The 27,182-nt window shown below is 41.8% G+C and overlaps 1 protein-coding gene across 2 annotated transcripts; it reads left to right on the top strand.

The window, feature by feature from the left end:
• Nucleotides 1-674: 674 nt before the first annotated feature.
• On the top strand, nucleotides 675-25,979 carry LOC146705238 (uncharacterized). 2 transcript variants are annotated; one of them, XM_085462859.1, is made up of 11 exons: nucleotides 675-852; nucleotides 19,281-19,403; nucleotides 19,535-19,912; nucleotides 20,524-20,995; nucleotides 21,098-21,415; nucleotides 21,508-21,531; nucleotides 21,733-21,910; nucleotides 24,665-24,753; nucleotides 24,836-24,907; nucleotides 25,035-25,165; nucleotides 25,288-25,979. In XM_085462859.1, exons 2-11 carry the CDS (start codon nucleotides 19,289-19,291, stop codon nucleotides 25,443-25,445), a joined length of 1,935 nt encoding a protein of 644 aa, XP_085318985.1. In that variant the 5' UTR covers nucleotides 675-852; nucleotides 19,281-19,288; the 3' UTR covers nucleotides 25,446-25,979. The 2 variants fall into 2 exon arrangements, with proteins under 2 accessions (XP_085318985.1, XP_085318984.1); XM_085462858.1 differs by having other exon boundaries at nucleotides 24,662-24,753.
• The last annotated feature ends 1,203 nt before the right edge of the window (nucleotides 25,980-27,182 follow it).

Genomic DNA, 27,182 nt, shown 5'->3' with positions numbered 1-27,182 from the left:
ATAAACACACATGTAAGCTAAGACTCTCTAAAGAAACAGCATTGTTGTTGTTCAGTTTTTCATTTCGCCATTTGTTGATTCACTCGAAGAGCAAGTAACGTAATATGGGTCAAGTGATCAGTTTGACATCAATCTTTCGTGATTCACCGTCATATTTACATTATTTGTACAGTACGAATGACTTGCTTTGGTAACTGGTCAAACTTCAGTTCTCCTCTGTCTGCCTGGCTGCGCTTCTCTAACAGCGCACTCGCAGGCAGCAGCTGCCCCGCCCCGTCTGAGCTCAGATCATACCAATATTAGGGGGGATTTACGCACAGTTGTAAATTCCCACAGTGTGCTCTATGTGCTTCGAATATTGTGTGTAGTTTTTGTTTTATACAGTTGTCAGCCAGGCATCTAACTATGAAAAAATTACACTCCAAAAGACCCCGGGCTTCTGAAAAAACAACCCGGGCTTAAGGCCAGTAAGCCTCCCAGCTCCGCCACTAGCTTTAATCACACTCTCATCTGCAGAAACTCAACACTGCAGCTTTCGTGAACACTTTTTCTGATCTGCTTTAAAATGGATGATAAGTAAAGACAATACATCTGAGAGCTCAAAGCGCCGCACTGCAGGCGTCACAGACACACACACACAGCCGCTTCCTGTTCTTTCAAGAGCTTTTATTTTGAAGTTTCCGGCGGAAGTTCCTCGGTGTAACTGCTGCTAGCTTCCTGTCGACCTGTGTGGTGCAAACAGAGGTTCCAAAAGTGGACAGGGCGGACGGATTCCGCATTTCCGTTTAACCGACTAAAATGGGATCTGAGAGGACTTAACGGAACCTGAAGGATCCGCCGGGCTAAAGCCAGGTAAACACAGCGGTTAAAAATTTCTCGGTTTGTCCCGGGCTGACAGCCTCCCTCATAGTAAAGCCTGCTAACGCAGCTAGCCGCTGTTAGCTCAAACACTTTACTAATTTTCCCAAATCTCGTTTTTTCCCCACTTTGACCCTCACCGTTCCCGCCTCGTGACTTCCCTTGATGTAACGTCATATGAGTTCCGCTCTGACGAAATAGAAAAACGTCAGGTGAGCCGTTAGTCAGTTGACTGAAAACGGGTAACAGGAATATTTCTGGGTGTTCTGTAAGTCTCGCGAGAAAACGTGAAGCTGTGACATCTCATTATTTGAATTCCACCTGCCGATTGCTCATCAGACTACCACAAAATAGAACTTTACATTTACAGTTAAGACCTAAGTGTAAGTGCGGTCATTTAATCCTGAAGGGGACATCTTTGTCCCCACGGTAACCTCACAGGTGAGTTCCCTCTGATGATGTAACATTTACCCAAGCTTCCTGTTTGGCTGTATGAATAAAGTGTAATTCAACTGAAAGGTACAGTGAGGTGATTTGTGGAGTGTATGCAGAATGGCAGGTAAAGCTCCGCCTTTATGTATCAGGGGAAGATGGATCAATTAGAGATTATCAGTGAAATCAAGAAGGTCAATCAGATCAATTGGAGATTGTTTCAAGCGGGCTGTGGTCATGTGACCTGTGCTCTCTGATGGAGTGTCAGCCATGCATTCAGGGTACAGCTGGGCGAGGAAAATATAATATGATATATATATACATACATACATACATACATACATACATACATACACATATATGTGTGTATCATGATATGTCTTGAGCCTCCAGCGCCCTCGGTACCGGGGACAAAGGGGGTGAGCTGCAGTTTAAGCCTCCATGAATTTTGTTTTTTTACGTAAATAGCTACATGTGTGGTATCCACAGAAACCTCGGAATCTCAGCTAAAAGCTCATACAAACCATTTCTACAACCACCAAACACAGCGAAAATAACAAACAATTAAAAGAGCAGTCATGTAATTTCACAACATGTGCCCAACCACAAACAATGAAGCTACGAACTCACTCGACTTCATATAACCAAGCAAATGGCACGTTGTCTAAAAGCAGAGATGTCGCAGATTCCAAAGCTGCACGTTTTGTCACGCTCCGACCAAAATTCACTGAACCAGCTGCAAAAGAAGACCATAAATATACTTCACGTTCGATAAACAATAACATGGAATCAGGCTTACTGTGCAGTTTTTCTTTGTTTCTCTCGCCGATATGTAGCTCATATAAAAGCTGGCTTATCTAAAGTTTTCTTTGGTGTGTGGGGAGACGTTCATGTGCAGAGTTTAAAACATTCTTAATTTTGCAGTGGATGACTTTCCAGCTGGTGGAATAGATTAGTGGTACTGCTATCTTACGTGGCAATAGTTTAACAGCATGTTTTGCAAATTACCACATTTTGTTTGATATCCTCATAAAATCCAAACGACAGCGAGTCTCATTCTCTCACTTAAGTGAAATTCCCACTGTCGCCATATTTTTCCCTATCTGGTAGTATATAAACACACATGCTCAATGCAGTGTGCTGGGTAGAAAATTTTCCAGTTGGGAGGGGGATTATTGATGCATTCGCAGCATTTGGGAGAAAAAAAATCAGCGAATTACGTGCAGACAGCTTAATATTTCCATGACAACCTATACTCGATGGTTATGATAAAGCGATTTTAACCATCAATGCAGTCATCTCAGAAATAATGAGCTCCTCTTCCAACCCATCAGGACTCTCAGTGGCCATTTCACAGTACTCAAGTACACAAGACCGTAGTTGTGTACAGACAGATCTGGGGCAGCAGGTTGAGGGTCGCAGATGCCAACAGACTCAATAAACTGATCCACAAGGTCAGTAATGCTGTGGGGATGGAGCTGGACTCCCTTAAGGTGGTGTCGGAGAGGCATATGCTGTCCAACATAAGGACAATGCTGGACAATATCTCCTATCCACTGCATGATGTGCTGGCCAGTCATAGGAACATGTCACAGTACACTAGGGTTTGCCATATTATACGTTCACGGTAATACCGGTGCAATGTTAGGCAACGATAAGAAAATGAAATATCGCGATAATATATGGGTAAAACACGCATGTGCAGTGCCTTTGTTTTCATATGCACATGTCCGAAAAAGCATGGCGGTAACAGAGAATGAGAAGGGAGAAAGCGGATCGTTGAGTGAAACGGATGAACCAGAATTTGTTTGTAAAAATGGTGACACTTCAGTGATGTGGAACTGATTTGGTGTTTGTCCGTCAGATACACGACAAAGCACTTTTTTTTTTTTTTTCTGCAATGCAAGCGGCCGCCGTTATTGCCGTATTTGCCGGACTAAGGTGCTCGTAAATCTGGGTCCTAAACTCAGTTTCTTCAGGTCCCAAAGTCAAACGAACACTGCAGCATCACTGAGAGTTAAAAAAAACTGTCTAAATTCATTCATCTTTAATAAAACGATCAGCATTGCTGCTTTACCAGGTGTAACTATGAAGTTTAACATCCAGGCATCCATGAAAACAGAATTTATTACGTTTAACAGAGTTAGAAGTTAGCAGGAAGTTAGAAGTTAGCTCGCTAGTTTTGGTAGTTATCTAAGCATGATATAGCATGTTCTGACTGAGAGATTTCTTTTTTTTTTTTCTTTTTTTTTTCGTGTCCCGTTTGGATCTTTAGCCATCAGAATTGTTGTCTTAAGGCCAAGAAAGATGCCAAGCGGATTTATTTTACCAAGTGGATCATCATGGCCTTGCCATATTGGTCCATTTGATTGACCTTTATTATAATTATGAATTAATTTTATTTTCAGTTGCTACAAACGGGACGGACATGACTGGGGGATAGGACAGGGAGAAAGAATGAAAGAAAGAGAGGGAGAGAAAGAAAACCAAAGGGGAGAAGAGACGGTGAGAAGGGGGGGAAGAAAGAAAAAAAAAAAAAACCTGCATACCTGTGTGGATCAGCATGCTTGCATTCCAAAGGTTTCTCCATGTAACGATCTGCTAGGGAGTGTGGGGACTGAGAGATTTCTGAAAAAAATCAAACGTACAGCTCTGCTATCACTTCCAACATAAATGAAGACAGCAAACTGAACAGCAGTGACATTTGTAAGGTTACTGAAGTTGGGCTAGCTGGTATATAATGATGTGCTATGTGATCGCTAGCGACACAGCTATGTTAGCATAACATAAACAGTGAAGCTAGAGGATGAACGCTAACACTTTTCCACTCGATAAAAGTTAACGTGAAGGTTCCTGATGGTTAGCGACAAATGCAATCGCATAAACGGACCAAATTTCAGTCAGGAGAACAACTGAGATAATCCATCCACAGGTTAGTCATTAATATACTGCAACAACATGGGAATAGAGCAGCTGTGATCGAATACAGCATTAATGAATCAAAGGTACAGAAGTGGAGGAAGCAAGAAGAATGAGTTGAATAAAGTTTGACTCATCTGACTGCTTTGTTTTGCTTAATATGCCTTATAATCTCGTGCACCTTATGGTCCGAAAAATACGTATTTTACTTTTTTATTTGGCACACTGCAGTTGAATGTTGCAAAGCACCTCTTTTTAACTTCAGTGGATATTATACATGGTTATGCTTAGGATATGTCAGCCCATTTCTACTGGAAATGCCTTTTGGTTAAACATTCAGCAAGGAATTTGCATTTGCACTGTTAAATTTTTATATAGCTGTTGTTTTTTATACACATAAAAAACAACTGCTTGTTTAAGTGAGAATAAATGGATTTTTTTTTTTTTTGCACTAGTAAAGTTGTGGAGTTGTATTTTGTCTCGCATGAATTATATAGTCAGTTATATTGTTATCGCAAATTTTCAAATATATATCGTGATAAATATTTTTGGCCATATCTCCCTGCTCTACAGTACACAGTGCAATAGTTGCACCCTTTTGGACATCCTCTACAGTGAAAATAACAAAGTTTTAAAGTTTTCTTATATTTGTAACTTTGTAATATACGGTATTATTTAATTTAGTTCAGTCTGTTACTGTTATTATCTTGGAGCGACTGTAACCACACAATTTCCTCAGGGATTTATAAAGTATTCTGAAAAGTATTGAAAACAGTGTGCCAGGAGTCAGGGGTTCTTACTGGTTCTAGTGACTCTCAACCTCCCAGTCAGCTGACAGCTGGTGGGGTGACTACATTGCCTGAAAACATCAGAGCACTTTTGCACATAGGTGACGTCTTGATAAATTGAGCAGATATTTGAAGCTTACATGTCTACATTCTCACATGAAAATATCTTAAAAGTTTATTTCGTGTCACAGCACCAGTCATATATTCAGGGGTGCACATAAGTGGTCCGTAGGTGTGCATTCGCTGTCAAAATAAAAGACACGCACCAGATAAGAAGTTGCAACGCGCGTTTGCGTACATATAAAAGGCAGTGTTTTTGTCCACTAGAGTGGGATTTTCACGGCACATTCTGCACCACATCTCTGTGCGTTCATCATCTGTTTGAAGCCAGCTCACCTCCTGCAACCACTTTTCCGAGAATAAACGCTTCTTTTGTGGTTCGGACTCCTTCTGACATTTCTTTGGAGGTGGAGGAAAACCAAAGTAATTGCTTAAAGGAGCTTGCTTCTTCGACATCTTTAAGAGTTCTAAATAAATGTGTGTCCTCCTCCAGAAAATCTTATGTACGCAAACGCGCGTTGCAACTTCTTATCTGGTGCGTGTCTTTTATTTTGACAGCGAATGCGCACCTGCGGACCACTTATGTGCACCCCTGAATATATTAAACTTTCCTCACAGATTTAGCCGCTTTCCATCATCATTGCTGCTTTTAATAATAATAATAATAATAACTTTATTTATAAAGCGCTTTCAAACAAAGTGCTGTACAACTATTTGAAACTAAAAAGATAAAAAAATAAAATAAAAGTGATACATAGCAATACAGGTAAAAGACACAATACAAGTTAAAAACAGTAAAAATTTAAAAACTAAAAGCCATAGAATTAAGACATGTAAGATGGGGTGAACAAATGTGTCTTCAGCTTAGTTTTAAAAACCTCCACAGAGCATGCCTGCCTAATATCTTGAGGGAGGGTGTTCCACAGAAACGGGGCACGAAAAGAAAAAGCACGCTCTCCAATTGTCTTTTTTCTGGCTCTAGGAACCTTTAGAAGGCCAGAGTCCTGATATCAAAGAGCACGGGATGGAACGTAAAGATGTAAAAGGTCGGAGAGGTATGAAGGTGCCAATCCGTTTAAAGCCTTGTAGGTGAGCAGCAGGACCTTAAAATCTGCTCGAATCTGACAAGGTAGCCAATGAAGAGAGTTCAGTACAGGGCTAATGTGCTCAAATTTCCCAGTTCTTGTTAAAATGCGAGCAGCTGCATTTTGCACCATCTGTAGACCTCTAAAACCTTTCTTTGGTAGCCCAGAAAGAAGAGCGTTATAATAATCAATACGTGAGGACACAAATGCATGGACAAGAACCTCTGCAGTGTCGCTTGACAAACCTTGTCTGATTCTGGCTATGTTCCTCAAATGATAAAAGGCGGTCTTTGTTATCTCTTTTACATGAGATTCAAAGGAGAGCACCATGTCAAACCACACGCCCAAGTTTGTCATCAATTCTCAAGATGAAATTTTGGGACAAGTGCTGAAATTTGTGTGGCCCAATGACCATCAGCTCTGTTTTATCAGTATTTAGGAGCAAGAAATTATCTGATAACCAGCCCTTAATTGCAGATAGACAAGATTCTAGTTTAAAGACTTCAGCACAATTTTCAATGGTTAAAGGAACATAAAGCTGCAGGTCATCAGCGTAACAATGAAAGGTTACATTAAAAGAACGTAGAAGAAGAGGCAGCAGGTACATAGAAAACAGCAATGGTCCAAGTACAGAGCCCTGAGGGACCCCATGCCTCACTGCACAAGTCTCGGAGAGATCATTTTTAAAACTAACAGTCTGAGACCTCCCAGACAGGTAAGATCTCAGCCATGATAAAACATTTCCTGTAATTCCAGTAAAATGTTCAAGCCTATCTAATAAAATGCAGTGATCCACAGTGTCAAACGCAGCACTTAGATCCAGCAGTAATAAAACTGAAGTGCGATCATTGCCTGCATTTACCAGCAGATCATTTACATGTACCACTTTTACTAAAGCTGTTTCTGTGGAGTGATTTGGTCTAGGGCTGGGCGATATGACCCAAAATTCATATCTCGATATTTTTTAGCTGGATGGCGATATAAGATATATATCTCGATATATCTTTTTTTAAAGCCATAAAGATAAGATAGAACTTTATTAATCCCTCGGGTGGGTTCCTCTGGGAAATTCGACTTCCAAAAAGCACAGCAACGACCGAAGTTACAGTTACAACAAGTAAGAACAAAAAGAGAGTTCTTAGTCAAAGCTGTGTCCCAGATGTCACACAGGCACTTTTATTAACATAGAGCAGATGTACATAAAATTTACTCAAAAATAAATTATGAGCATTTATTAAATAATAATGCTCCATAAATAAAAGAAAACAATGTTGTTTTTGTGCATAACAAAAAGCTCACAAATGTGCAGTCAAAATGAAAAGTAAAAGACGAGCACTATAACAAAGACAGATTTCACAGCTGCTCTGTTCCCAACTTGTACTGCGTGACTGACAGCCTGGAGTTTGTAATCCGCTTCGCAACCACGTCTCTTAACAGGTGCCATTTATGGTCCTTATACACAGTAAGGTAATATTACGTTGAAGCACAGTACGTATCACTCCGCGAGGCTCAGCCGTAATGCTCCGACAATCCATCAAGCGGTGCAGCTCCGTAGCTTATCAAAGTCGTACTAAAACATTTTTTGACAGATTGCTGAGCGCCGTGTTCCACATAAAATCGGTTCGCGGCCATCAAGCACAACCAGAATTCATACATAAGGCGCGCTGTCAACTTTTGAGAGAATGAAAGGATTTTAGTCCGTGCAGCACCTCTGGGCTGCATGGCGTTAGCGTGGTTAGCTCGTTAGCGTGGTTAGCTAGCTAACACGTTGACGCCGTCCAGCCCCACGCACGGGGCGATGCGCAGTAACTCGTTAACGGAGATTTGCCGTGTCCATCTTGTCGCTTCCTGCAGGTGAAGCGATGGGGGAGGAGGGGGAGTTGTGTTCAGTGAAGGAGAGGCGAGGCCGAGTAAAGACGAAAGTGGACGAAAGAAAGGCAAACTTGCGGCTCCGCAAGTATAATTATAACGTAACATAGACTATATCGATATAAAGGATATGGTCACATCTTATATCTCGTATAAAAATATAGCGATATTTTTTAAAAACTCGATATATCGCCCAGCTCTAATTTGGTCTAAAAGCAGACTGAAATGGTTCGAACAGATTGCTTGTTGACAAATGCTCAGTGAGCTGCTTAAAAACCCCTTTTTCAAAGACTTTAGATAAAAAAGACAGATGTGAGATGGGTCTATAGTTTGCGACCATGTCAACATCCAGTCCAGGCTTTTTCAAGATAGGCACTACCACAGCTGATTTAAAACATTCAGGGAAGACTCCAGTTGTCAATGAAGTATTTAAAAGAAACAGAATGTAGGGTCCTAATGCTGACCACAGTTCCTTTATAGCCCAGGCTGGTAGAGGATCCAAAGAACAGGTTGTACATCGAGCTGCTTTTACAACCTTAGTTAATCCAGACAGAGAAATAACCTTGAAGTCAGAGAACAGTTTATCAACACCAACAGGCAAAGCAGCCGAGTAGTCTAATGAAAAGCTTGAGGAGGGAGTTACCTGATTTCTAAGTGTTTCAGCCCTGTCTCCGAAAACATAAGAAAGTCATGAGCTATCAAATTAGAACAGCAGAGCGTTGACTTACTCTCTGTAAGTTGCGACACTGTGTTGAATAAGAGTTTTGAGTTATGTTTATGACTCATGATGAGATTTGAGAAATAATTTGCTTTCGCTTTCGACATCGCTGATTGAAGAGAAGACAATGAGTCCTTCCAAGCCTGGAGAAATACTTCTAGTCTGGAAGATCTCCAGTGACACTCTGCTTTTCTACAATTTCTTCTCAAGTTCAAGAGCTCCTCATTTAGCCAAGGCATAGGGTTCCTTTTTTGACATTTTAACTTCTTTACGGGAGCAACAGAGTCCAGTAGTTCAAGAAGTGTATTATTAAGATTCGCAGTCAAGGTGTCCACACATAACTCCTGGGTAAAAATAGGGTCCGACACATCAGGTAGATGTAATTTAACTCCAAGCAATGCTTCAGGGCTAATATAACGAGATGATCTGAGGGGCAATCTTCCCCTCTCAGAAGCTGGAGATTTAGGGATTAAAATATCAAATAAAATTGCTGAGTGGTCTAAGATAGGTAAAACACAATTTTCAGTCATTGATACATTCAATCTGTAACCCAAGACAAGGTCTAGGGTGTGGTCCTTATGTGTTGCCCCTTAAACAAATTGTGTGAAGTTTAAGGAATCAATTACATTTAAGAAATCTTTGACCAGGGGTTTATCCTCACAACACAGATGAATATTAAAGTCTCCCACTATAAGAATTCTTTCATAGTGAGCGATAAAACATGTCAAGAAGTCTGAAAATTCCGAAATAAGCAAGTCATTATATTTAGGTGGACGATAGATGACTATAATTAGAACGACGGGACAGCTTAAAGTCAGGAGTTGGGACTCAAATGAGGTAAAAATACCAGGACTTTGTATCTGGTATTGTATCTTTGTATCTGTTTAAGTTTCAGACGAAATGCATTCTGGGATACTCGTTGCACCAAGTCCACACAAGTCATCACTAAGAATGCTTGATAAAATGGGCGGAGCACAAAAACACATTTAGGCATTTTTAGCGTACTTGACTTGATGCGTGCTTTGAATAGAGATTGACAGACCACGTGACTTTTGTGCATTGCATGCCAGGAACTCGTGGTAAAACAATTCAAGTACCGCATCAAATGCAAGCATTTGAAGCTCCGCAAAAACGTTCATTCTCCGGTTCCAATACTTTCTTGCTTTTTCTTTGCCCCCCAAAAAAGGTATGTACAAAACGAAGGAGAACAATGCCGGTCCGTACAAAGACAGACTTGATGAAAAGTCAAAGAAAAGATACGAGGAAAAAAATCAAAGGAGTGAAAGGGTCAGACCCTTACGAGCACACAGAGTGGACAAAAGACGTTAACGTGCTGCCCAACTTTCACCACGCTCATATTTATAATTATACGTTCTTGGAGTGAGTGCATACACTCATGAAGTTTAGAAACTTCAGGTCACTGCAACAAGCCCAGGTACAGTTTACCGACGGATGGGTACAGGACCTTGAAATGCACTGTGTAGAACGAACCAGTCTCACAAATCGTCTTCATAAATACACATTCATTAACCATTTATTAATAGAACCTTTAAGCTCAACGGTAATTAATTAGTAGTGGAAATAATTTCTGGTACGCATTACAGAAATGCAGTGACAATAATATTGTATGCTGTAATCGTACTGGGCAATTAGTGATACAAAAAACCAGTTTTATCCTTTGAATAAAAGCATATGTTTTTGTCAATGTACCATAATAACAGAAGTGAAACGCAATATTGTGTCAGGACAATTCACTATTTATGCACAATAAACAAAGGAGCATAGCGCGACAATTTCTGTTCAGCGCCAGACTTGCTTGTAACCTGTATCACCAATTATGTTAAGAAAAATGACGCATTAACTACAACAGCAGACTGACCTTTGTGTAAATGCTTGGAGCAGACTAACCTGTGAGCTGGAGTGTTCTGGGACGTTATATTTGGTCTTTGAGTGGCTGCAATCCAGGCCATCCGTTGGCTCTTTGTTACTTCGGAAACATGGCTTGAACAATTTCTCTTTAACGACGTAATCTGATAACAACTGATCTCTTTACCCGTCAGCTTCCCGTGGCTGTCATGCGACCGGCTATTGCAGTTAATAATACAACGGCTTCTTGACATTTTTGTGTTTCTTTTTATCGCTGTGTGACTGATTTCAATTGAAAGTCTGTGTGCGCTAGTACCTCTTGCCACGAGTTCTCAGAATCCTTTGCGGTTTTACCCCTGAATGATCTTACATTTTCAATCTCTATTGGAAGAATACAACTGATGGCGTTTCACAAGTCCATAGGAACACAAGTACAAATATTGAAAAACAGCCAGTGTTTGTGAATAATGATGAAATGAAATGTTCATGAACTGATCTCGAGTCTGCTGCATCACTGCAACATCAACTGACTCTGATCGTTGCATTTAAGGTCAAAGGCCAAACCAGGATTCAGTTTCATCTGTTCTAAACGATGAGCACAGACAGATTTATATCAAACTTTATTCAGTCTGTGATGATAACAGTTGATTTCAGTCAGTACTGATGTGTGTCCTCTGAATTTAAACTGAGCCTCTGAAGTCTGTTTACCTGTTGCCGTGGTGAATCACAGTATCAGAGCTACATTGATGATTGCTTCTTGTCATTAGTATACTCATAGCTGATTGGTCCACCTCTGAGCTGTTGTTGCTAGATGTGCTGTGATGGATGGAGGACAGACACAGCTGCAAGATCTGTCCTAATACGTCAAGATACTAGTGATGGAATTTCCGGCTCTTTTTAGAGAACCAGCTCTTTCGGTTCGGCTCACTAAAAAGAGCCGGCTCTTTCGGCTCCGAACCGGCTCTTCAGGTTGGTTTTTTTGCTTTAATTAATTTATTATTAACAATAATATAAAATTATGCACAAAAGGAATTACTAATGTAAAAAAAAAAAAAGGTTTTATTTATATATGTTTATATATAAATAAATGCGGTGGCCCCTAGAGACAAAACACGTACAAACTCCAAAACACATTTCTAGCATGAACTGAACTTTCAAAACAGAGCTACCTAGATCCTTTAAATTACACAATTGAAAGCATAAAAGCATATGTGTATTGTTTGTGTATTTATACACAAGCATTCATATATATATAGTCAAAAAAAAAAAAAAAAAAAAAAGTTCATTTACCTGTTATTACCACACACCAAATACGGTCGTTGGTACTTGCTGGCTTGTGTAGCCACTAGGTAACAAAAGCTCAACACTGCCCCTAGCATCCTGGAGCACTTCTGTTGTCTTTTGTACGTGTTTTGAGTTTTTATGTGTTTTTACTTGTTTTGGAGTTTGTACGTGCTTCAGAGTTCGTACGTGATTTGAAGTTTGTATGTGCTTTGTCTGTAGGGGCCACCATAAATATACTTTTATTTATTCACTCCACATAAAATGTAATAAATAAATCATATAATACAAAAATCAACTATTCACATTTCAACTTTTAACTATTTAAATTTTCAGCTTTTTCCTTTTACAAATTTAAAGTGAAACAACACAAAACACTGCAAACCACAACACAATTAAATATAAATTATAATATGAAAACAAAAAGAACATGCATATTCTCTGTCATATGGACCTGCATGAATAAAATTTCTGAATCCTTTATCATCTGCAACTGAAAATAGTTGTGAATGATTACTATACCTTTCTAATGTGACATTGTTGTCCCTGGCTCTCTTTCTCTCTCTCTTCCTCCCGCTTTGTTCCTGTGCTACTGAGTGTAACTACCGTCCCCTCCCCCCTCTTCCCAGCGTAAAGCACAAGGCTCGCATAGTGAGTGAAGCGGAAAAAAAGTGCGAGAGCAGGGCCGGCCCGTGGCATAGGCCGTATAGGCTGTCACTACCCGATCCGTACCGGAAACCCGATCGGTACCCCGCATGCGCGAAAGGTTTCTACTTCCGGTCGTAGCGTTTTACGATAGTTATGGGTCAGAGTATCTGTTAAGATGTTAAGAATAACAAGTATATCTTAAAATGTTTGCAATAATGAAGCATTTCAGTACAATGTAGACAAAAACGAAAAATAAAAAGAAAGTTACGGATCAGGACTCTCCGATCCTTACTGCGCATGTGTAAAGTCTGACCGTACAAATCGGGTCTACCCGATCCGTACCGCGCATGTGCAGATGTTTTCTTCTTCTTCTGTTCGTTTAATGGCAGTTTACTCCCCAGTGTACGAGGATACCGCCACCTGCTGACCGAGCGAATAAACCCTATTATAAACTGAATTATCGTCATTACAAACGTGTGTTAAATCTGATTTAGCGATAGTCGAGTGTGTGTATGCTTGTCTGTGAGGAGAGGATTGTTGGAATAGTGATGATGATGTGCGCTATCACTGTCAATTAAGAAACTGTAAAAAAAAAAAACTGTAAACAAACTGTAAACACTTAATCTGGCTGATGAATCTACACGTGAGATATTACAAAGTCTGCATTATTAACTCTGTAATTAGGCGCCATTCTTCTTATTTTACGGCGCTGTTGCTCAATCGGGGGACACTCTCTGTTGAGGAGAAAAGCATGAATTTCTTTGTATACGGATTATCCATTGTTTAAATGTCCCGGGCAGTCGAAAAGGAGGCAGAGCTGTTGAGAAATGCTAGGAGCTAACTGGGCGCTAACGGTATCATTCAAATATATTGAATGTCGCAATGTTGGCAAAGAGAGGAAGTGACGTAAGATTTGCGCATGCGGGGTACCGATCGGGTTTCCGGTACGGATCGGGTAGTGACATAGGCAAATGCTAAGGGCGCCGTCCATCAGGGGGCGCCACGCCAGTGCCACAAATGTTGGAAAAAAAAAAAAAAAAAAAGTTGGTACTATTATTTCTAAATACAAAAAATAATCCCACGTTAATTAAAATGCAAAGTAAAGCTTATTTAATAGAAATATTATTTGTTACAACATTACACTACACTGCTGATATAGGGGGGCGCCACCTAAAATCTTGCCTAGGGCGCCAGATTGGTTAGGGCCGTTTCTGTGCGAGAGAGGGTGAGAGAAAGGGGGGGGGGGGGAAAAACCCCACGGCTCGCGATAAGGAACCGGCTTGCGTCGTTCAGGTCAAAGACTCGGCTCTAAGAGCCATTTCGTTCACGACCGACCCATCACTACAAGATACGACCTAATAGCTCCCCAAAAATGAAGCATATCTCTATCGCCCCCTAGTGTCTGGCTGCAGTATAGGTCATAAATCCTGCCTCCTCCATGTTAGTGGATGGGACTGGGGTCAGACTAAAATTAAAAAAAATCTCCTCAAATAAACTTCTTCCAAAAATGCTTCCTTCCACTAACGGTAGTTCTCATGACTCTGATTTGTTTTTTAGGGGTCTCCTTACTCATAAGTTTGATTGTAATTACTACCATAATGCTGTTAAATTGGGGTGGAACTTTATCATAACAGCTTTGACTGGCAGCTGCAGTAACAGAGAAACTTGCGTATCTCTTTCGGGAAAGGCAGATAGATCTGAGAGGAGGTCCAGTGTTTATGTTACAAAACTGCACCGACTGTTTCAAACTGACAGCCTGAGGTGTTCTTCAGTAAACTGGACTACCCAACAGAAGGACCCGAGGCCCCACTGCACTTTTTCGGTAAGTTAAACGTGTTTGTAAGCTAATCTGTAACTAATGTCCGCAACTAGGTCCTGAGACCTAGCTACCTAAGATGAGCACTCGGCTGTTGGGGAAACTTGTTTTGTAACGTTTGTTTAGCTAATCCGTGCAGGTGAATGAATTTACCCTGACTAATGAAATCATAAAAGCACCAGGCCGCTCAGTCACCAACTACCGTTACTATTACGATTATTAAATATGTGCAAACAGCAGCATGTTTTCTGTCTCTTGCTACATCTGTAAGGACAGTAAAAAAAAAAAAAAAAAAAAGCTTGGACCCTTACCCCTTCATTAATCATTAACTATGGATGAAAATAGCAAAGCCCTGTACTGAAACCAACTACGGCCGTTTGACAGCTTAAGTTAAAGTTGTTTTCTTTTACTAGGTTTGTTTCAAATGTTCCGGTTAAAATAACAGCCTGGATGATTTTAAATGAGATATTTTTCACAAAGTTACTTCTGCAGTACTGCTTACAGCTTACATCCTTTGAGGGAAATAATTTAAAGTATTAATATTTGTCCAATACTCAGGCAGCAGCTCAAACACTGCTGATAACACGTCCGTATGTTGGTGACCACGATGCAACAGCAGACTGAACCAGGACTGAAACCTGCTCCATCATCTCATCTTAGCAAATCTCCACTTAAAAAGCACCAGCGATTCAAAGGTAAACATTATACTGGAAAATGTGTTAGTATATAAGTATTTGTCCTTTTTTAACAGCTCATATGTCAGCTGTCAGCAGAACTTTAGAACTGAAAAAATGTAAGAGAAGAACTTCAGACCCTGAGCGTGTGGGACAGAGAAGGATCAGCTTTATTTCAGATTTGAGAGATAAACTTTATATTTCAGTTTGTGATGGTTCTGTTCTCTTTGTGATTACAGGAGCTGCCCTCAGATTCAGACCTCAGCACCACCCAGTGACAGCAGATAGATCACCCTATATCTTCACTCTTTGTAGTAACTGCAAAATTAACTGATGAAAACAGTACAAAGGTTAAAGTAACACATGTGCTGTCAGTGAAAGCTGCAGCTGTTTTATTGATAAAGTTAAAGACAAAAAGACAAAAGGATTAATCACCCGTGTATCTGTGTCACTATATATCAGCATTAACAGGACCTCAGTTTGGTGTTTCACAGAGCTGCTGATCTCAGACCTGCACAGTTTCTGTTTTAAACACTTGATGTACTCAGCTGCATGAAGAGCACATGAGATTTTCTCTGACACAATTAAATAAAACCTGATGAAGGTCAAAGGTCGCCACTTGTATGTTGAGCTAAAAACTTGTCATCTGGAATTCTTTCACTGTTTTTTTTGCCAATGGTGTGTTATTTATCGTAAAGTAATCCGGAGTCATTCATACAAGATTAACCAGAGAGGATAATTTATTTTTAAATATATAACTTTCTACAGGACTGAATATAATATCTTTGTGTAAAAGTCCAGTACCTCTGAGAATGATCTGAATACTTCTAACATTAGACAAAGCAAGTCTCCATCACAGTGTTCATGAAATGCTGGGTTTATCCATCTTCTGGGGCGGGGGCTTATGGTGGAGCTCTGAAGATTTCCCTGTGAGGGAGCTGCTGGTGAAGATCATGAGTCCTCCTTGATCCCTGCAATAAGCTTTAGTCTTCCTGGTGTTTCTTAAATGAAGCCTCTCTCAGTGGGTCAACAGAACTTCTGGCACAGGACAGATGTGATGAAAGAATAGGAGGAAGTTTCTCTAAACCTCTGGACCCAGGAAACCCAGCTTGGTCCTGATGGTCTCCTTTACTAGTTTCTCCACAGGGTGAATGTACAGTGGGGCAAAAAAGTATTTAGTCAGCCACCGATTGTGCAAGTTCCCCCACTTAAAATGATGACAGAGGTCAGTAATTTGCACCAGAGGTACACTTCAACTGTGAGAGACAGAATGTGAAAAAAAAATCCATGAATCCACATGGTAGGATTTGTAAAGAATTTATTCGTAAATTAGGGTGGAAAATAAGTATTTGGTCACCTCAAACAAGGAAAATCTCTGGCTCTCACAGACCTGTAACGTCTTCTGTAAGAAGCTTTTCTGTCCCCCACTCGTTACCTGTATGAATGGCACCTGTTTGAACTCATCATCTGTATAAAAGACACCTGTCCACAGCCTCAAACAGTCAGACTCCAAACTCCGCCATGGCCAAGACCAAAGAGCTTTCGAAGGACACCAGGAAAAGTATTGTAGACCTGCACCAGACTGGGAAGAGTGAATCTACAATAGGCAAGCAGCTTGGTGTGAAAAAATCAACTGTGGGAGCAATCATCAGAAAATGGAAGACATACAAGACCACTGATAATCTCCCTCGATCTGGGGCTCCACGCAAGATCTCATCCCGTGGGGTCAAAATGATCATGAGAACGGTGAGCAAAGATCCCAGAACCACACGGGGGGACCTGGTGAATGACCTGCAGAGAGCTGGGACCAAAGTAACAAAGGTCACCATCAGTAACACACTACAACGGCAGGGAATCAAATCCCACAGTGCCAGACGTGTTCCGCTGCTGAAGCCAGTGCATGTCCAGGCCCGTCTGAAGTTTGCCAGAGAGCACATGGATGATACAGCAGAGGATTGGGAGAATGTCATGTGGTCAGATGAAACCAAAGTAGAACTTTTTGGTATAAACTCAACTTGTCGTGTTTGGAGGAAGAAGAATACTGAGTTGCATCCCAAGAACACCATACCTACTGTGAAGCATGGGGGTGGAAACATCATGCTATGGGGCTGTTTTTCTGCCAAGGGGACAGGACGACTGATCCGTGTTAAGGACAGAATGAATGGGGCCATGTATCGTGAGATTTTGAGCCAAAACCTCCTTCCATCAGTGAGAACTTTGAAGATGAAACGAGGCTGGGTCTTCCAACATGACAATGATCCAAAACACACCGCCCGGGCAACAAAGGAGTGGCTCCGTAAGAAGCATTTGAAAGTCCTGGAGTGGCCTAGCCAGTCTCCAGACCTCAACCCCATAGAAAATCTGTGGCGGGAGTTGAAAGTCCGTGTTGCTCGGCGACAGCCCCAAAACATCACTGCTCTCGAGAAGATCTGCATGGAGGAATGGGCCAAAATACCAGCTACTGTGTGTGCAAACCTGGTAAAGACCTATAGTAAACGTTTGACCTCTGTTATTGCCAACAAAGGTTATGTTACAAAGTATTGAGTTGTATTTTTGTTATTGACCAAATACTTATTTTCCACCCTGATTTACGAATAAATTCTTTACAAATCCTACCATGTGGATTCATGGATTTTTTTTTCACATTCTGTCTCTCACAGTTGAAGTGTACCTCTGGTGCAAATTACTGACCTCTGTCATCATTTTAGGTGGGGGAACTTGCACAATCGGTGGCTGACTAAATACTTTTTTGCCCCACTGTAGCTGTTGATGATAATAATATGGACTCCATTATTAAATGAAAAGAACAAATTAGACTACACTACTGAAATCTGCTATTTCGAAAGTTTCCATGTTACCAGGCTGTAGAGTGCTCTGAACAGAGTGATTGTAGATGTTGTAGAACTATAAGATAAGTTTTGTGTCTTTTTCATAGTAGTGATCTGGTTGTATTTACCTTAATTTAACAAGTCATCAGTCGTGGTAAACCCATCAGCAGATAAACTGGAGCAGCCGGTCTACGTAAAAAGTGTAGGGGTGTGTGTGGGCAGGAGCGTGATGCAGATGCTCCACCCCAAGTCACTACTGCGCAGACTCCGACTGTGTTTCAATTCAGGGCCCAGCCCACATAGACCACGAAGGCCGGGTCCTCCGAAGACTGAGAAAGCCAGAAGCGCGAGGCTGTGAAATGGGACTGTCTGGCCTTCAGATTTGCGTCACCGCTGTCTTGGTGGAGTTTAATAAACTCAGCCGTCTGCTCCTAAAATATAACAGGACATTGGAGTAAATTCTCGACCATCTCACACTTCTGTTTAATCAGTTTTCTGTTTCAGCTGTGTGAAAACTATAACTTTAATCTCAGCCAAACCAATTTACTCAGTGACAAATAAAACACTGAAAAAAGCCGAATGATAACATCTTTAAGTTATCTAAGTGACTTTTATATCATGTTTAACCTGAGTAGTGAAAGACCGCGGGGGTCTGAAAGCAATGTGCCGGGAATCCGGTGTTCTCGCTGGCTCTAGTGAGCCTCGACCACCTGGTGCGCTATCGAGCTGGTGGGTAACAGACGTCTCAGAGCACTTTATCAAGACATCACATATTTGCAAAACAGAGCCAATATTTGAAGTTTACACAGCTACATTCTCGCCTGAAAATATGTTAAAAATTAGTTTTTTGACCCAGAAAGAGTAACGTTTCAAACTCTTTAGCCACGCTCCTCCACTATTGCCGCGTTTGGAAAGTATTTTTATATTATTATGGAAACATTATGAACAATAATTTAATTAATAAAGTATTGAAAAGCGTAATAAGAGTAATATTACAACTAAGTAGCTGCCGTCATTGTTGGAAACTGGAATTGGTTGGCCGCGCTATGAATTCTGGGATATGTTGGGCCACGAAGTACACACCCGACCCATCCTTAAAATTTGGGGAAATGAAGGACGCATTTGTCGGCTGCATTTGTCGGAGTCTTCGAATTGGGACAGCTATCGTCGCGTTGCTGTGATGTAATCAGCCTACAAATGCAGCCTTCGAAGGTTGCAGCCCCTGAATTGAGACACAGCCTCTGGCTCCAAAAGTGCAACATGGCAGCTCCCACAACTGGGAAATTTTGGCTTCATTTTTCTACAATGGGAGGAAGTGCAGCCATGTTGTCTAGCTTTTATATTTTCATTTTTCAGGACAATGACATCATTACAAAGTTTTAATCTGTGTCACATGAAACATAATTTCTGATTGTATTCATTAGTCTCTCTCTGGCAGTTTTCACCATGCTCTCTCGACCGCTTACACTAATCGAGAGTGACGGCAGGGGCCAAAACCTAGTGGTGATGTCTCCGCCCCATGTTCTCCCATTGGTTGATGAGGATGAGGACACAAAATCAGGTGTGCATTTGTTTTTGTGTTTTTATTTCCTGATGATTTACAAAGGCTAACAGCCTGTTTCTCCTCCTCTGTTACTCCTCCCCATCAACATTCTTTTTCTTCTCCTCCTTTCTCTCTTCTTCCTCCCTCAGCTCCTACTCCTTCAGTTCCAGTAGCCACTCATCCTCCTCTTCGTCCTTCAACCACGTCTCTTCCGTCTTCATCTCCTCCTTGTTCAGCTCCTCCTTTTCTACATTTAGCTAGCCCCCTTCCTCCTTCAACTACTCCGCTTCCTCCTCCAGCTTCTTCTTTATCTCCTTTAGCTCCTCTCCCCCCTCCTCCCTGTTGCCCCTGCGCCGCTCTCCTGCCTCGCCTCCTCTCAAGCCACCGGATGGAGGTACGACGCCTCCTGCGAGGAGCTCTAGCATCTCTTGGCCGTCGTCTGAATTCTCTGGAAAGGAGGAGCAGAAGGACGGGGAGGAAGAAGAAGAACAGCCAGAAACAAAAAGAAGGAGCATCATGTTTGACTGGTGAGTCGTTTTTGAAGGTTACTGCAAGTTCTTTGAGGTTTCCTGCAGGTTCTGGTAGGTCTCGGAAGGTTAGTGGAGGTCTAATAAGGTTCCTGCAGGTACCTGTAATTTCATCTAGTTCTCTGAGATTTCATGCAGGTTCTGGTAGGGCTCTGGGGGATCATGCAAATTCTTTGAGGTTTCCTGCAGGTTCCTAGGTCTCGAGGGTGGGGGTTGTTACTGTCGGTTCCTGAATGTTCATTCAGGTCTCAGAGGTGTCCTGCAGGTTCCTGGAAGTCTCAAGAGGTTCCGGCAAGTCTTTGGGGGCTCTCTCTGAGGTTTCCTGCAGGTCTCTGGAGGTTCCTGAGGGGTGTTTCTACAGGCCTCTAGGGATTCCCTTTGTTGGTTCCTGCAGGTCTCTGAGCCTTCTTGTAGGTCTGTCACAGTTCCTGCGGGTTAATTTAGGTCTCTGAGGTTTCCTGCACATTCTGGCAGTCTCTGACAGTTAATGTAGGTCTTTGAGTGTTCAGATGTCAGAGAGTTTCTGGGGGTTCCTGTTGAGGGTTCCTGCAGGTCTTTAAAGGGTTATAATCTACTTACAAAAAGTGATCCTTGTTTCCTGTTTCTTTCAGGGCCATCTGTCTTTGCGTCCAGCTCCACTTCCTCTTTTTCCTGTAGTACCCCGCCTCTGCCACTTGTAACCATATCCTCTTCATCATCAGTATCATCATCATCCGATAGTGAGGAGTCGTCCTCGTCTCCTTTTTCTTCCAGTTCCATTCAATCACAAAAGAAGAGGAGGAGGAGAGGAGAAGAAGAGACAGTGAGCAGGAGGAAGAGGAGGAGGAAGAACCACCAAGGAGAGATCAGTGTTTGTCCAGAAAAGAAAGAAGAGAAGGTGGAGGGAGAGGCAGAGGGGCGCTTTGTGGGGCAGATGGCTGTCTGCGTTAGAGGAGGAGGTGAAAAGGGGGAGCCGCTCACGCTGTGTAACTTAAGCCAAGGGAAGAACAAAAGACCAGAGACTGAAGGCTCCAGCCAATCAGAGAGGGCAATCAATGTGTTTGTGAGGAAGAACGGTTATAGAGTGCCGCTGCTGCAACACAGGTGAGGGGGGTGATGGCTGATGATGTAACAGCCAATCACCGCAGATTTTGGCCTTGCTAATCCATTTTAGGTGATTTAACTGTAATTTTTTTGTACTTGCAGCTTGTCCTCCCAGAATGCCTTGTATATCCTCCAGTCAGCTGAGAGTCTGACCATCAGCCAATCGGAACTATTCATTGTCCCTTCTGGCAAGTGGCGTTTTTCAGGCTTCACACAGCCCCTTGCCCCATCTTCCAATCGTGCTGCTTTCCATCTAAGGGTTTGCTCCGCCTCTTATTCTGTTAGCCCAGCCCCCCTGCTTCATCTGCCAGCAGCTGCCATGGAAATGATGTTGGATTCAGTGAGGGGTGGAGTTTGTTGTAGTCCGCAGCGGTCCCTGAAGGACTGGACAGCCCCACCCAGCCTGAGCAGCGACCACTGGTTGGTCGAACTTTGTTTTTAAATTAGGCTAATTAACAATCTTTAAATCACAGAATTTACTTATCAGGCGTCTTTCTGTTTCATCTTCACAGTTATGTTCAAGCACTAATATTGAGGTAATGAATCTTAACTTTTCATTTATACAAATAAATCTTTTCTTCAGTGAAACTAAACAGTCTATATTAATATAATTAGTTTAACCAGTGATATATTAATATGTTTAATGTCCTCATCATTATTAACATCATAAGTAGTTTAACTTGTGTTTCTTACTTGGATAAAAATCTAATAAATAAAGTGCTTCTTGTGCGTTTCAGTCCAGCCTTTTCTGCCTGGCGACAGCAGAAGCAGCGGTCCAATCACAGCACTCAGAGCCTCTACCTACCACGGCGACGACCCCGGCCCCTGCCTGCCTGCTCAGCCAATGGATTGCCTGCTTCACTCCCAGCTGACCAATCAGCAGTCAGCTCTGAGTTTCTTAGCACAAATGGAGAGGTGAAGTTGTTTTCTTGTTTTTATTATTTAAAAAAATATATTTCAAATAGTAAAGGGTGTTTCTCTATCTTATGTTGGCCTTTATTAAATTATAGAATTGCGAAAACAAACTAAACACTAAAGTCACAGGGAGGAGTCCTCATATCTCTACATAGCATAAATCAAACAACAGTCGTGTCCAAATTCATGGGCTGCATCCTCCTGAGGACCCGGCCGCGGTCTACGTGGGCCGGGTTCTCAGAAGGTCGGGTAGGCCGGAAGTAAACTGCTGTGAAACTGGACGGTGTAGCCTTCAGATTTGCGTCACCGCTGTCTCGGTGGAGTTTAATAAACTCAGCTGTCTGCTCCTTGCTATCTAAAATACAACAGGACACTGGCGTAAATTCTCGACCATCTCACACTTTTGTTTAATCAATTTTCTGTTTTCTGTTTTATTCAGTTGTGCGAAAACGACCCTTGGGATTAATAAAGTTTTATTATATATAATCTAATAACTTTAATCTCAGCCAAACCGATTTACTCACGAACAAATAAAACACTGAAAAAAGCCAAACAAGAACATTTTTAGGTTGTCTAAGTGACTTATATATTATGTTTAACCTGAGTAGCGAAAGGCCGCGGTGATCTGAAAATGATGTGCCGGGAGTTGTGCCCTTCTCGGCGGCTTCAGTGACCCTCGAGCTCTCGGCTAGCTATCGAGCTCGTGGATAACAGACGTCTCCGAAAACGTCGGAGCACTTTTGCAAATATGTGATATCTTGATAAACTGAGCAGATATTTGAAGTTTACACACCCACATTCTCGTCTGAAAATATGTTAAAAGTTTATTTTGTGACCCAGAAAGAGAAATAAGAATAATATTAAAAACTTAGTAGCGGCCGCCATTGTTGAAAACTGGAATTGGCTGAGCCGCGCTATGAATTCTGGGGTATGGTGGGCCACACCCAGACATACCCGACCCATCCTTCAAATTCGGGGAAAAGGAGGGGCAGAGGTGGGTCGAGTATTCAAAAATTGTAATCAAGTAAGAGTAGCATTACTTTACAATAACAATAGTGTGTTATTTATCATTAAGTGATTCAGAGTTATTCATACCAGAGTAACCAGGGAGGATAATATATTTTTAAATATAAGTCCAGAGCCTTTGAGGAGTATCCGAGTATTTATAACATTACACAAAGCAAAGGTCTCCATCGCAGTGTTCATGAAATGCTGGGTTTATCCATCTTCTGGGGCAGGCCTACGGTGGAGCTCTGAAGATTTCCCTGTGAGGGAGCTGCTGGTGAAGATCATGAGTCCTCCTTGATCCCTGCAATAAGCTTTAGTCTTCCTGGTGTTTCTTAAATGAAGCCTCTCTGTGGGTCAACAGAACATCTGGCACAGGACAGCTGTGATGAAAGAATAGGAAGACGTTTCTCCAAACCTCTGGATCCAGGAAACCCAGCTTGGTCCTGATGGTCTCCTTTACTAGTTTCTCCCCAGGGTGAATGTAGCTGTTGATATAATATGGACTCTATTATTAAATGAAAATAACAAATTAGACTACACTACTGAAACGTTCTGCTATTTCTAAAGTTTCCATGTTACCAGGCTGTAGAGGGCTCTGAAGATTTAAACAGGTTTACATGCATTAAACTCAGTCTTATGTTAAAATCTCAAAGGACAGCATTACATTTCTGATATTAACAGTAACTCTGGGCCTCTGTGGAGTGTGCAACTGATCTCATTGCTGTCTAAAAACGGATAACAAAAACTAAGAAGTGCTGAATCATTCAAAAATACAGACTATTAGAGTAACAGGTGTGTAACAACAAGCCTCCAACACAGTGTGTATGCTAGCGGCTAATCTAGCAAACAAATTAACAACAGAGTGATTGTAGATGTTGTAGAACTATAAGATGACAAGCTGTGTGTCTTTTTTGTAACAGTGACGTGGTTGTATTCACCTTGATTGAACGAGTTGTCAGTCGTGGTAAACCCATCAGCAAATGAACTGGAGCAGCCGGTCTACGTAAAAAGTGTAGGGGCCCATATGGAAAAGATATATATATAAATCTTATAAAGTTTTTATCTCTCTTGTATGAAACTTGTATGAAAAGCATACAAGAGTGGAAACACGTATAAGATCCCTTGAAAAATTATACAATGAAACTTGTATGTTTTGTATACTTACTAAAAAAAAAAATGAAAGTAATGAGAAAGTGGCCACTTTCATGAGTAAATCATATATGTTTTTACTATTTCTTTTCCATATGGGGGGTCGTGTTTGCGGTCACATCCAGAGGGTGTGTGGGTGGGAGCGGGACACAGTCGCTCCACTTCCACCTCAAGTCACTAGTTTGTAGACTCTGGCTCCGAAATTGCAAGATGGCAGCCTCCAGAAGCAGGATATTTTGGCTTCATTTTTGCACAATGGGAGGAAGTGCTGTCGTGTCATTTTCTACAGTCATTGGACCCACCTGAACACCTACACCAAAAGGTCAAAGGTTACTCTTTGAAGATGCTAAATGTAATATTTTGGACTAAGAGCACACATAGTTTGAGAGGGGTAAAGGATGCCATCTACGACCACTATGAACGTCCATCACTGAACAGAGGTGGAGTCCTACAGTGAAGTCCTGGGATCCTATCCAAAGTGTTTCAAGCCCCATGCACACCATAATGTTGAACCTTAATGTGACCTAGACCACTTCCAGGTTAAATATTAAATAACAGGGACTCTATCAGTAATTTTATTTTATTTTTTTACAGCAGCATGGTAAACGGGTCTCACAGATCAGAATCCGGCGTGCGCCACCACGCGAAATGCTGCTTACACCAATGGGACTACCAAAGGTCAAAAGGTCAGGAAAGAAACTAAAAACTTAGATGTACAGTAAAAGTGCCAACATTATTTCAAATGTGGACCCACATTTGCTTTCTCAGAATAAAGAAGAAAGAGTTCAGTCTAGAGGAGATTTACACCAACAAGAACTACAGATCCCCTGCTAACAACAGGTAAGACTACAAATCCCTACTAATGACAGGTGAAGGGTTTTTTCTGTAAAGACTGTACATGCCCTTTATGTTAATATGGTTCCATATCCAAACTCCATCTCCCAGCATGGTTTGCTTGTTCCTGCAGAAGTCTGGAAACCATCTTTGAGGAGCCTCGGGAAAAGGACGGAGCACTGCTCCTAATTGGCCAGCAGAAGAGGCGCAGGCTCCTCCTCTTTCCTGATTTCACGCAGCCCAGAAAAAGGAAGAGACCACAAGGTACACTGGGAAATGTAGTTTGCATTAGGGAGGTTGTCCTAGGCACACTGAGAGTGGTTACTCATTATTGATTAGCTGTTTGTCATCAACTGTGAGATTGAAGAAAAATTCTTTGTGTTTAGGGGCGGGACTTCCTGCTGCTATGGTACACAGGAAAAGAGCAGCTGCTCGGCGACATTGCCACAGCAATGGTGGCGAGGACATGGACTTGGACGTGATGCTGGTGGAGCGACTGAGCGCGCTTGAAGACTTCCTGACTCGGCAGGGTCTGGATGTATGAGCTCTGATATCACTTCTTATCAGCTAACAAAAGGCCAAAAAACTGAGCTGCTACTATGCCCACTGACTGAGTGTCACCATAGTAACGCCATCAGGTGATGTGGTGGGCAGGCTTTTTTGGATTTTTTTGTTTTGGGTTACGATGAAGATGTGAAACATAAACCTGCTTTGATCTTTTTATAGTGTGTAAGGCCACGCCCCTGCTGCTGACCATACCCTCTATAGGCTCACCTGAGAAAATATGACAAAACGTCCTTCGAGCCTTTTTAAGAGGGTGGGGCTTATTATAGACACTAAGCTGCTGATTGGATACCTGTGACTCGGACTGTAAAACCTAACTCCTTTTTTTTTTTTTTTTCTTTTCTAAGTTTTCGTTTTTGCTAATATTAAAGATGTCCCCCTCTCCTCCCCCACCCCCAGTACTCTATGGTACGGGGTAGAGTTATGTGCAGTACTCTTTGTACTGCAGGCCTGCAGTGTGTATGTTGTGTGCTGAGTCTATTTTTGAATCAATAAAGTTTTTCTGGTCTCGGAACGTTTTTGGTTTGATTTTTCTGAATTCAGAGGTCATTGAGGAACACCTGTGTATGTGCTTGTTGACTTGCTAACATAATAATGATATTTGATTATCAGTAAAGTTCCCCTTTGTTCCTGTTTAAAGAGACTGATTACCTGGAGGACTCACTTTCTTGCCTGAGCTCGTTAGTGTGCACCTGGATCAGAGGACATTAATGTTTGCTCATACTGGATCAACACTCCTGAACAACGCTGGATCACAGAGGAGTGTCAGAGTTTGTGGTTCCTGATCAATCAACCGTGGCTGTGAAGGATCAGTTACTGCAATCATTAATTTTTGGACTGATCTGATTGGCTCCTTTAACAGAGAGATGGGAAATTTTTATCTGTTGTACAGTGTCCTTGGGTGCTTTGAAAGGCGCTATTTAAATAAAATGTATTATTATTATTATTATTATTATTATGACCTTATGCTGCAGATCGGTACTGCCATGCAGCTCAGAGGCAAACAGAAACTGAACTGATGAAACAGATGGGAGGTCAGACAGTTTGTTACCATGACAAAATAGGAAATCCTAAAATTTACACATTATCTGTAATCTGTCAGAGGTCTCTCCGGCATGTCTGGGGTGAGTGTGGGTACGTATCTACCTGTGTGCTCACATGGCACCATGCCCATGCTCTGGTCCCACCTCCATCACTCATGAAAACAACCTGCTTTACCGCCTCCATCTAAAACAGGCTCAACACCCTTTTCCTGCGGAGTACGTCGGCTTTCACTGAGCTGCAGGACACCACCTGATGAATCCAGCAAAACTACCTCAGAGACCACAACATCATCAAACCTCCATCCTCCTCCACTCCAGGCTTCTGTCCATAAGAGTCATGATTGGAGTCGCTCGGCAGCTCTGAGTGCAGCTCAGAGACAGCGTAATCCTGAAGCGCCCCTGCAGGATCCCTAGGAACGCAGCTGTCCACAAACACGCAGACTGAAGATTAATCTTTGTGTCATCAATCTGAGGCTTGACAGACGACTGATGTGATGGGCCGCAGCCAGAGAGGGAGAAGGTCTTCGCGGCTTCTGACCTGCTCTACGAAGTTCACATCCTGCTGGCCGATCCTGGTACCCAGGCCGTATGTTTGATACCACTGTTTCCTTCTTTGTATCTACTCAGATTTTCACAAAAAGTAATTAAAATTGACAGTTTTCATAAACTCTCAA

This window comes from Copadichromis virginalis, linkage group LG7 (assembly GCF_057382275.1).
Source record: "Copadichromis virginalis isolate Kocher_CV1m ecotype Utaka linkage group LG7, C_Virginalis_male_GT1.1, whole genome shotgun sequence".
Lineage (NCBI taxonomy): Eukaryota > Metazoa > Chordata > Actinopteri > Cichliformes > Cichlidae > Copadichromis > Copadichromis virginalis.
This window is presented reverse-complemented; position numbering and strand designations above follow the sequence as displayed.

Excerpts from the sequence above, each read along its gene's own strand:
- LOC146705238 (XM_085462858.1), top strand. The coding sequence starts at position 19,289 with ATGCTCTCTCGACCGCTTACACTAATCGAGAGTGACGGCAGGGGCCAA. Across the intron at positions 21,911-24,661 it reads TTCTTAGCACAAATGGAGAG|CAGCATGGTAAACGGGTCTC; the intron begins GTGAAGTTGTTT and ends ATTTTTTTACAG. Across the intron at positions 24,908-25,034 it reads AGATCCCCTGCTAACAACAG|AAGTCTGGAAACCATCTTTG; the intron begins GTAAGACTACAA and ends TTGTTCCTGCAG.